Raw genomic sequence first — 11,482 nt, 5'->3', positions numbered from 1 at the left:
GAGGGGTTCGGTGTGGCCGGCTGGAGCGCGTCCCCGCCGGCAGCCCCGCGTCCGCACGGAAGAGACAACTGATAGAAAATACGAAAAAAGTCTGGGTTTGGCCGCGTTCTTGGTTTGGGTGAAGTACTCCAGGTGAAAACTGTAGTTTAAACCTCCTCCTGCACGTGTTGCTTTAGAATCAGAAGTAAAAATCTGTTTTCCTTTCAGTAGGTAAATCCCCTTTGTTCACTTCATATAACTGGACTCATTGAACAAATCACTGCTTGATTGTTCTTCTGGAGTAACCTATTTAGTCTTTAGATAAAACGACAAAAAAAGGGAGTACAAAAATACACGACTGCATGGGTGAGGATGAACTGCCAGACCTCTATCAGTTTCAGTGGGGTGGGATCTAATGTAGCACTCTTAAACATCTGCTGAAGAGCAGAGTGGAAATCTTTTCTGTTAGGTTTTCAATGAGCTCCGTGACCTTCTAGGATAGGCACTTCTGCTGTTTTATTATTTTTATGGTTTGCAATTCTTGGATCTCACCTAAACCTCCATTACAGCATCAGTCAGTGTCATCTTGTGGGCATGGAGAACACTTGCTCCTTGTTTTTAAGCAGATGTTTTTAGTCTAAAGGCTGTCATGTTTCATTTTTTTTTCATATTTTTTAATTCTTCAGTTTTTCTTTATGGTGGCATATGTTGTCTCTGTTATACTTCCTTGATGGCATTTCCCCCCTCCCCCCTTTTGTCTTTTTTTTAACATGGTAATGAAGGTAGATGTGAGGCCTCACCAGTGCCAGCTAGTGTCAAATCTGTGCCTGAACTACTGCGCTCTTGTTAAACACCCAGAATAGTATTTACCTAGTCATATAGTTAACCTGCATAACCCAGGCAAGGATTTAGAAACTTCCATGGAAGGTAGAAGCTCTTGAGTCCATTCAGGAGCAGTAGAGCTGGAGCTATGGTGCTAGGCCTGCAAATCAAAAGGCAGATCAGTCTTTTCACTCAATAAAAACTTCTGGGTACCTTTTCCCTCGCCGCTAATCTGCCCCATTTGTGTCTCCGCAGCTGCAGCATCCGAGTGCTGAAGTGAGGGAGTACGCCTGTGCCAGTATTTCCAAGCTGTTGCAGCAGCAGCACGTAATCCCAGCCTTCCTCCAGAGAGACGTTGTCCGCTGTTTAGGACCATTGTTGATGGATCACAGTTTAGGTGTTCGCGAGACAGCTGCCGGCGCTCTCCGGTGAGCAATTGTTAATATTCAGAGTTAGAATGAGGTACTGCTGGCGTATTAAAGAAAATAGTGGGGGTTTACTGTTAAAAGCTGTTAACTTGAATGCCCACCTCTCTTGCTTCACCTGTGTTTTGAGTACGTATGTCTACATCAGTCAAAGTCCCCAAGAGAGGGACTTCTGGGCTTTTTTTGTTCCAGTAGGCTGCCATGAGACTTTAATGTCAGGAGCGGGATTTAAGTTAGTTACTACTGTTTTGTCTACTCCCAGTGGAAACGCACTACTTTCCGTCCTTACATTGGGGGGGAAAAAACCCAACAGTAGTATGAAGAAATATGGAGAACTTGAATGCTGTTAGTATTGCATTTTGTCTCCTGATGACACTGTAGGAGTGGTGGGTTAGTTAGCACATAGCTGGCTTTTGAGAAACTTGTAAATATTAAACAGCATCCTTTTGAGTTGGTATTCTGCGGTCAGACCTACAGCTTGCTTTATTTGTACAGAAATGTAATGCTAATGCTTGTTAACATTCATGTTACATCTTATACTGTGTAATACCTGGCAAGTCATGGTTTAATGCAGGTAAGCTTTCTTTTTCTTTTTTTCTTACTTTCACAAGTAAGTGAAATTTTTTTTTTTTTTTCCTAACACCAAAGTTATCCTTTTATGTTAGGAAAGTAGGAGACTAAAATTACTGATTAAGCAGATTGATTTTAAAACATAAAGTACCATAACCTTTAGAGAGGAATACCAAATACACGTTTTTTTTTAAACGTTCCTGGAAAGTATTGTATGTGATCTGAAGCATTTTTTTTTTTTTTTTTTTTACCTCAGAAATCTGAGTGCTTGTGGAGGGTTTGAAGTCTGTGATGACATGGTGACAAAAGACATTATGACACCCCTTGTCGCACTTCTGAAAGAGGTATGTTTATTTTTGTTCTGATTTAAAAACTGACCTGGCCATTGAATTATCTCATTTTCAAAAATAGCTCAATTTTTGTAGCTGTTACCAAGATAAGATATTTGAAAGATCTTTCAAAAGACTGTTTCAGTAGGTTTAATAGTATAAAAATTATTCTAGAGATTTCAAACCACTTGCGTCTGCCTCCTGACCTGCTAACTTCTGTCCATGGTGAGGTTTGCTGGCTAGGATGATTTTTGCTTAAATGGTCTGGAGATTTTTGGGTCTGGAACCTCAGTCAAGACAAGTCTATTCTGTCAGTCGAGAGCCAGATCTAACACTTATGTTGCAACATTATTCTAGTGAGGTTTTTTTGGTAAACAGTTTTGTCTAAATGAAAGCTTGGTTTTACAGTTGGGTAGTTACTGCTATTGTAGAATAATCGGTACTGAATACCTGTTCTTTGTTTGGTCCAGGTGTTGCAGTGCAGTTTGGAAATTGCATTGAATTCTGTCACCTGCTGTCTTTGTATGAGCAGCCTTGAGCAATACCATCATTTTCTGTATGTTTCTTCCCCATTTTAAAATATGGGTAATAGCATTATTGTAAAGCACAGCAAGATATTAGCTGAATTAATCTGTGTGATTAGAAAGAACTGTTGAGAATTGCATACAGACTGTATTAGCAAGAAACAGTATTTCAGGTTCTAAAATTGCTAAGTATTTCTTTATTTTAAAAAAATGCTTCTGAAGACTATTGAATGCAAAACAAGTACTGTAAGAGTCTTTCTACAAGAGAAAAAAAATTGTCACTGATTCAATTCCATTGTGGCCCAGTTCTTATAAAGAATAGGAGACTAGGTGGGTTTTCTGGTAATAAACACTTCATGAGAGATCTCTCCATTCACTCTGCCGCTAATGTTTTAAGGGTTTTTTTTTTTAAGTTTTAAGCTTTTCTCTTGGCTTGTTTGTTTCCCAACCCTGGTTCTCTTGTTTGGTTGTAGTGTAGCACTGGACTAGATGCTAACCAGCTCTCTCCAAAGAAGTGCAAGGAGATGAACAAAAATTATATTGAAGACATAGCCAACGAAGCTATTAATTTGCTGTGGAATGTATGGTAAGTGCTGTGTAAACACTGGCCTTTTAGAAGAACTAAATTAAATTGTTCCTGGAAAAGAGAATGGTAATTGAGGCAGAAAAGAAATTACTCTCCTTGCATGGGAAGATGTATTCAGTTGCTGATTCTGATTTCTGATTATGTCGCTCCGATGTGTGCCTTGCTTAATAAATCACAAGGCTTCATCTGAACTGACATACAAGTTTATCTTCTACCATAAATTACTTTGGTAAGTGAAGGATTCTAAAAGTGCATGAAGTTGCTCATTAGTTTTAGGAGAGTGACAATTTTTTTTCTGTTGGTTGTTCATCCTAAGTTTTGATACTGTTTTCTGAACGTGTTGTGTCATAGTCTCTTTATATATATTTATAAGGATATATCCTTATCATGATACAGGAGAGATGGAGAAAAGGAAATTCTGATCAGTGGATTCCAGTGCTCTGGGAATACGAGGAGTTTTTGTACTACTTTTTCTCTCTGAAGGTCATCCCAAAAGTTAATATTGAATGTTTGGACAAACTATCCCTTAGTGACCGAGGCACTGATACAAATTATGTGAGAAAGAATGTGAATTGTTCAGTTAGTCTACATTGGAAACACCAGGTGAAGGAAGAGAAGTGGCAACACTACTAATACGGAAATGGCTATAAACATTGAAGTGATACAAACCTTTTCTGAAAGTTCTTCTTGAATTTTTTTCTCTTTGTTTTGTAACAGCTCCATGTCATTATGCACTTTGGTCCATACAGAATTTTGTTTTGTACTGTACAGTAGTTCAGTGGAGCTGCCTCTACATCTGTTCGTATGGTTGCTGGCTTGAGGACGTTTTTGTAAATATTTTTTTTTTAGGGATTGGAATCTAGAACAGTATAGAAACCGCTTGCTCAGCACCTTACACAGAGTCCATGACCCTTTGTAACTCTGACTCAACAATGTTTTGTGTTCATTTTTTTTTTACTGCTTCTGTAGACATAAGTGCTTCGGAACAGGAACTAAAATCATTAAGTGTGCTGTAAATCACTTCTGTATTTTGAACTTTGTGGCAATGACCATGAACTGCTGACTTCATTGCTAAGTTTGGTACTGAGACAATTGGGGCTGGCATTGATGCTGAGACATAATATCTTCAAAAGTAAATTTTGAAGATATTTTTGAAGAAGCTTTGAAGATATTTTGGAAAACGAAGACTTGTGTAGGTAGTTAGGTTCCATGCTTTTTTAGTTTGAATTTGTCTTGTATCAATACATTAGTTTAAAAACAGCAATAGCCATGAAAACTTGAAGAAACACAATTCCCACTGTTAGGTAATTAGAGTCAATGTCACATTTAGCATTGACTTAGCACGCATTTCTGAATGGTGAGAGCAGTCATTTTCCGCAGTAAGCAACTATTGATGTGAGGGGCAACAGCCCGCTCTGTTATCAGTGAGTTTGTGGATGGTCTTCCACGGCTGCAGAAAGTGCTGGGCTGGCTCGTAGCCCGCAGCTGTGTGCTGCCTTTGACGCTCTGGCTGGCTCTGTCTGCCTGAGACTGTATTTAGGCTCCCAAATAAACTCCCGGATACCGCGCGTGAGGAAGCAGCTGGCAGAAGCCAGCTTTCCCCAGGGCTGTCCGGGGTGTTGCAGCCTCTCTTTCTCCCTTTTATACAGAGCTGATCATAACCGCGATAGCTCTTTGACTAATGTGTAATTCTTTGGTAGGTTTTTAAAACGCGAGTAATAGTGAGTACACATTACTTAAAATGTCGTTACAGTAAGTTTTTCCTGGGAAAAGTATTTTATTAATCTTTTTTTTCATTAGTGAATGCAACAATACCGCAGTATACATATTCAATAAAGAAGGATGTCTGGAGGCTGTGTTACATTACATGAAGAAATTTTCCACAAATGTGGATCTGGCTATTTCAGTAGGTAAGTGGTAAAAAGAGAAGATAAGGATTTAAAACTACATTTTTTCTTTATTATATGAATGTAATACTGATGTCATGTCCATTGCATAATGCACCTGCCTTAGTGTTACTTAAACTTCACACTGAATATAAGACTTTGAATTCCCTTCTGAACAGCACATTGTTCAGAAGTTGACATCTGTTGTGCTTGCTTTCAGTCCAAAGGAGAATGGCTTATTAGTGGTTACAGGGGAGGCAAAATTTTGTGGAAGCAAAGCTCTAGCCGGAGGCAGTGTTCTTTATTTTGTTTTCTGATTTTGGTAACGAAGGGTTTAATTTGTAGAGCAAACGACATGGTCCATCTAAAAAAAGCCCAAACAACTCCTGTGACTTTCAACACAGCTTTATTAGTAGCATTGTTAATACAGTCTTACAATGGTCTTTCAGGTGTATGTGCTCACAGCACTTTTTGGGTGTTGTCCCTAGTCAGTATACAATGGAGACATTGAATTTTGAGTAGCTGAAACGAATACAGCCAGTTCCCTGTCTGATGTGGTACTGTCCTCACCTGTTTTATGTACAGGTTTGCAATAGAATGTCTTTTAATCTAAAACACAGCTTGTGAAGGACAGGGTCGTACCATTACAGCATGATGCTGCATGCAGTGCTTTTTCCTCTCTGCGTTTCATTACTCCAGCTTTCAGGAAGATAATGCTTTCTCATTAGGAGAGTGAAAGCTACTGTTGGGTTTGTTAATCATCTTTGTTGTTGTTTGCTGCAGCAAACTGCTTGCAGGCAGTGACTGAAGATAATCCAGATCTTCTTTCCTCATTTAATGCTTCTGCACAACAAGTATTGGAAACTGTGATGTTGTGTCCAGAGAGCACAATGAAGCATATCCTTCTGAGAACACTGATAGCAGGTACGATGCCGGAGGGCGTTGGTTGCTTTGCGATGGAGAGTACGGCAGGTAAAGGAGGGTGGGAGGGACAGAAGGCTTGGTCTTCTCTGCTGCCATCTGGACATTGGATCGTCAAAGCCTGTATACGTGGTTCATGAGGTTCTTTCTGCCTTTTGGGATTGTGTTTTGGAGGGACTGGATATTTACAACTAGTTTTAAAACTGTCTTAAATGCTTGATTCTGAATTCAGTACCTGCTCAGTGTCATAACACATTTTAACTGTCCATTTGGTTTTCAACAGTGGAATGAGTCAATAATAAGTAGTACAGGAATTGTTTTGATCTTAATAGGTGTAGATTTTTACCTCTGATTCTCTACCTTGCATTCTTCTTTCTATCACAAATACTCAACCATGGTGATTTTTGATACTGGATTGTAATAAATTAGTTCTGAGAACGCTTAGAAAGTTATCTCATGGATTTGTTATCGCAGGTAAAAAGCGTCACCAAGGTCACTCCACATAAATACTCTGTGTATGCTTACATGCTGAAATTTACTTGAGCTTAATATGTGGGCACAACATAGTTATGACAGATGAGTATATGAAATGTTAAACAGAAAAAAATACAAGTCTCTAGAGAAAAGACTTGAGCATTCATTCTGAAGTATAAGCACTGAGTATTTTAAGTAGCGGAGCCTGTGTCCTTAGAAAATATGTGGCTATTATGGAGCTGAGAATTGAGTGTTTTAATAACTTTCATATTTCAACTCTCTCATGTTTAGGCACTATCTGGAATATCAAGGATACCATTCCACCAGGTAGCCTGGGAAGCACGGTTAATGCAATCCTGAAGATTTTTTCAGAAGCATTAGCAATAGATGCCGGCGAAACAATTATTCGTATGAATGAAGCTGAAAAAAACAGGTTAAAACTTGCTGTGGAGGCAGAAACAGAGGAAAACATGAGTGATGTTATAGACAACTGTATTTTGAGTGAAGATGACATGGAAGAAATACCAAAAGAAAGAGTCAGGAGAGAAAATGACATTTCGGATCTACTTCCCGTAAGTGTGGCTGGCTGGCTCTCGGGCAGCTTACTGCGTTTGGCTGAGCATCTGACTCGGCGTTAGCCAGAGTAAACTGCCTATGACTGTTACTAATCCGAACTCCCAAATAGCGTGTCTATTTTAGCTGAAACCTCAAAGATGAGCATGGAGAATTTCAACACAACTTGTTCCAATGTGGTCAAGTTGCACGGCACATCAGGAAAGCGCATTTCCATTTATTTTCCTCTGGTGGAAGATACAGGCTTACCTGACACTTCTGCTTGTAGCTACTGCAGGGACTTCTGATCTCCGCGTGAGGCGAGTGGGACTTGTAATGGTTGTAACCCTTCAGTGGGGAGCGGAGGTGACACAGAGGTTAACTAATGCGTTCACTAGTGTGTGCGTGAAATGAGTAACAGAAATAAATATTTCTGTTAGGGCTTTAGCTAACATTACACAGTCTTGTCTGTTACAACTTTACTGCAGGTGGTGTTTCTTAAAGGTAAAATGTATTCTGAAGCATCCAGCAGAAAGATGATAGTGATTTTTTTTTTTTTCCCCTTCCCTTCTTCTTTCTTTATTTATTTAAGGGGGGAAGATGAGAAGCAGAAATAGCTGGATTGTATTTTCAACTGACAGCCCGAGTACTCTTAAATTGTGCTGAAATGTTTTACGAAATTAAATTTGGTTCATATTTTTCTTTTTTAGTCTGATAAGTGGGAACTGAAAGAAGTGACAGCTTTACTGACGGCTCAGCAGACTGCTCTGGAAATCATTGTTAATATGTGCTGCAGCGAAGGTTTGTAGGAATCTCTGTCATTGCAAGTGTTGTGATGCACTTTGTTTTGGGAATAGGTCACGTTTAGTTTGCTCTTTGGTGATCTTGGCTTTTAAGGGTGAATGCACATAGACTTGTCCCTGAGACCTTCATCTGTGGGGCAGATTGGACTGTAATTTCTATTACTAATTTAAGTGGGTTTTTTTCTCATTTAAATAATTTCTTACTTAGATATTTTTTGTATGATGCTACATGTACCAAAATTTAAGAACAAACAAAAAACCACTTGTGCTGACGAGATATTTCCTAAAAAGTATTACAGCAGATTCCGTGTGCATTTGGAGCGTGGTCTGGGTGTTCGTCTGCTGCAGTGTGGGTGTGAATCCTATCACAGGATTGGGGCATCGATATATTTTTTTTTAATTTCTTTTTTTTTTTTTTAAAGCAGATAAATCTTCTAGTTTTGGTTTAGTTTTGATACTACAAGTGTTGCAAAAGGAGGACAGACAGCTTTTGCATGCAAATCTGACAGCAATGCAGATTTAGGCTGTTCAGGGTTCCACCTTTATGAGCCTTTTCTCTCCACCTTTTTGGAGGAGAAAGAAAGGCGGTTACTCCAGGGGGAGTGGGAAATAGATACTCTATGTCCTCTATGAACTCCGATAATCAGTTTTGATAGCTTTTCAGGAAGATAAATGATTCTCAAATTCTGTCTAAAATGAACAAACTACCTTCCCCAACACCCCAAAATTCCTCCAAAACCTGAAAATGGTAATTGCTAGTACAGTTCGTGGGCCTGATGCAAAAGTAATTGTGTAGGAGATAACTTTCTAAGTAAATCTTTCAGGTTCTAATAAAATCCACAGTAATGCCTAGATATTCCCAATGGTGAGTTTTTTTACTCTTGCAGCACAATGAAATTCTGCACCTAGTAATACGAAGCTCCTTTCATAACTGCATTTCTCATCTAATGAGCTGTAATTCATAAGCTTTCCCCTTTAATTGGAAAATCTCTTGTGGATAAGCTGCATATTCTGCCATTCACTCAGTGTAATGTAAGGTTGATTGTGTTGTATTTCACTACAGTACTTTACCCATTCATGGGCAGACAGAAACATAGTCTGTAGAAATTAAAAGGAATCCAGAGGCAGCCGTTCATTTAATTTTCAAGTTATTTGAGGACGAAAATAGCTCGAGCCATTATGCTGAGTTCATAGAAACACTCAGCTTGCCACAGAACTGAGGGAAATAACCAGGCTGGCAAGGGACACGTTTTACGGAATGCTGGCTGGCGTTGGGAAGAAGCGGAGTCCCCTCCCCTGTACGGGGACACGGGAAGGCAGCCAGCACCAGCAGGCTCCAGCGTTGCTGCCCAGTCTGTAGCGCGTTGGTTACCAGCGCTAGCTAAGATGGGATTGCCATTGGAATTGCTTCTGTATTTTCAAGAACGGTACAAGAAACCTGATGTGACAGAGTCCGGTTCCTGCTCTGCCCTGGTCGCTCACTGTGAGCGTACGACAGCTGTTGTCTTTTTTGTTGCTGAATTGCATTGTCAGCTCATATAGTTATCATTTAATTTTCAAAGGAGATTTTTGTTTGCTTTGCTTTGTAATGTTTTAGAAAAGGCAAGAGACTGACTGAAAGGGGGATGTCTGCTTTGTTTTCATGCTTGTTGCTGCTGTGGGTTGGTAAAGCATAAAAGAACGGTTTTCTCATGCAAAGGCTATCAACCCTAGCAAAGTGTAGCTGTAGAATTAATTAATTACCATAACCAAAAGAAGATACCCGTGTGATCAAGTTGCCACATCCTGATGAGTTATTTTGCATCGGATAAACAGCACTTGTCACCTTCAAATAAGTTCTTCAGCTACTGCACAGCACCAGTGAAATGCGTTCATTTGGACCTTTCTTGCTGTATTTTAAGTGAATGAATTTACCTTTTGCCACAGAAAAGGCGCATGGCTGTTACCGTAGTTAACGGTACCTAGATCTCATGTGAATCTGTTGTCAGACAAAATTACTTGGGGGTGAATGTGATATTTTTTCGTCACTGTAGTTAAATATCCTGACCCGTGTCCGCAGGCAGAGCTTTCACCTGTCGGTGAGGAGGATCAGTCCAACCGGTAGACTTCAGACTTGCGTAACACCAGTGTCACACCAGTTAAAATGTAACTAGGTTTAAACCAACTTTAGATAAACCAGTGTAAATCCTGTGGACATGGATATAATAGTTCAAGTACAAATGATGGACTCAGCTTGTGCTTGTTAGGCGAGGTCTGCCTTAAGCCGTGGACAGATTGTTCCCTTTGCAGTAGCTGTCCCCGTTGGTAATAACCACCTCAGCCCCTCTCGCCACGTCTGCCCTTGCAGACCTGCTAGTAGAGTACATCATGTAAGAATAAACCTTGTTCAGGTTTATAACTATAAATCTGGCTTAGTTTACTTAAAATATGTTGCCAGAAGTGGCTAACAGAGATGATCTGGCTTGCTTTGGCTTGTTTTGCTGCCGTCATTTCCTTTCAGCTGGCCTTGCTGTGGAGACAGAAGCATCTTCATCCAGCCCAATTAGTGCCCAGTCAGAGGTCATCTGTCTGTGGCTTCAGTATTTCCAGAGGAAGCATTTGCCTTAAACTGGTTTCAGTTAGTAAACAAGTTAAACTGGTGTATTTGCATGGTTGAATCTACCTCAAAAAGTAAAATGGTACAATCCAGGATAAAATCTTAGTAAATGTTTTATGAATGTTTCTTCTATACCTTTTTTGATATCTTTGAGTGAAGCACCTGTGTATGAAGAACCTCTCTCATAAGAGTACTTGTTGCCTGAGCGAACATAAAATAAGTGCTTTTTTAATTAAACAATAACAAAAGTAGTATAATATTTAGAACTGCAGCTTAATGGCACTTGGTTTGTGTGGCTTCTTTTAGAGACTGAGAGCTTAAAGACTCCTAAACCAGGAGCTGGAGCCAAGTATAATTGAGAAGCGGGATACCTATTGTGTGAGTGCTGTTGCGTTTACGTGTCTGTCTTCTGTTCTCAGATCCCTCTGATGACGAATGGGAAGAACTCTCCAGCAGTGATGAAAGTGACTTGTTTATGGAAAACTCATACAATGAGGGGAGTGGGCTGCTAATGTCACCTCTGTGCCTCTCTGATGAGGTTAACTCAGCATTTCTGAACAACCTCATTCCAAAGAAGGTATTGTCTTTTATTTTATTTCCAGCACATGCTACAGTCTTTCCCTTGTGCCTGATTTATATCCCAGGTTAGGCAAATAAATTATCCCAATCCATTTGGAGAAAAGGAATATTTTTATAAATCGGTGTAGCTTCACTTTTTTTGGCCTAGAGGTGGAGCATCATCACATGAGCTGTCTTGACCTAAATAATTTCTTCATGTAAGTGGGAATAGTGTTCATATGTTTCAGAAATCTGGTGCTTTTTTTAAATTTTATTTGGCTTTTCCAAAATACGAAGGATATTATTCCTTGATTTGGACATGAAAAAGATTACCTGGAAGAAGAAAGGAAACTTTGGGTACAAGCGTGACTGCCAGATTTCTATATTAGCTAAGTGAGGTGGAAGTAACTTATGTTAATGGCAACAGTCAGTTCTGAAAAACTGCGTGTTCCTCTTT

The 11,482-nt window shown here is 39.6% G+C and overlaps 1 protein-coding gene across 1 annotated transcript in view; it reads left to right on the top strand.

Moving 5' to 3' along the window:
* Positions 1 to 1,059: 1,059 nt before the first annotated feature.
* HEATR3 (HEAT repeat containing 3) overlaps positions 1,060 to 11,482 on the top strand; it is a 16,623-nt gene continuing 6,200 nt past the window's right edge. Inside the window, exons 1-8 of the mRNA XM_009885071.1 lie at positions 1,060 to 1,229; positions 2,053 to 2,140; positions 3,123 to 3,235; positions 5,036 to 5,145; positions 5,905 to 6,045; positions 6,808 to 7,088; positions 7,779 to 7,869; positions 10,887 to 11,044. Coding sequence (XP_009883373.1) covers positions 1,183 to 1,229; positions 2,053 to 2,140; positions 3,123 to 3,235; positions 5,036 to 5,145; positions 5,905 to 6,045; positions 6,808 to 7,088; positions 7,779 to 7,869; positions 10,887 to 11,044 — 1,029 coding nt within the window. The 5' untranslated portion in view covers positions 1,060 to 1,182. The remainder of the gene's footprint in view (positions 1,230 to 2,052; positions 2,141 to 3,122; positions 3,236 to 5,035; positions 5,146 to 5,904; positions 6,046 to 6,807; positions 7,089 to 7,778; positions 7,870 to 10,886; positions 11,045 to 11,482) is intronic.

This window comes from Charadrius vociferus, unplaced genomic scaffold, assembly GCF_000708025.1.
Source record: "Charadrius vociferus isolate BGI_N301 unplaced genomic scaffold, ASM70802v2 scaffold475, whole genome shotgun sequence".
Taxonomy (NCBI): domain Eukaryota; kingdom Metazoa; phylum Chordata; class Aves; order Charadriiformes; family Charadriidae; genus Charadrius; species Charadrius vociferus.
The sequence above is the reverse complement of the archived record's forward strand: the minus strand, read 5'-3'. Positions and strand labels throughout refer to the sequence as shown.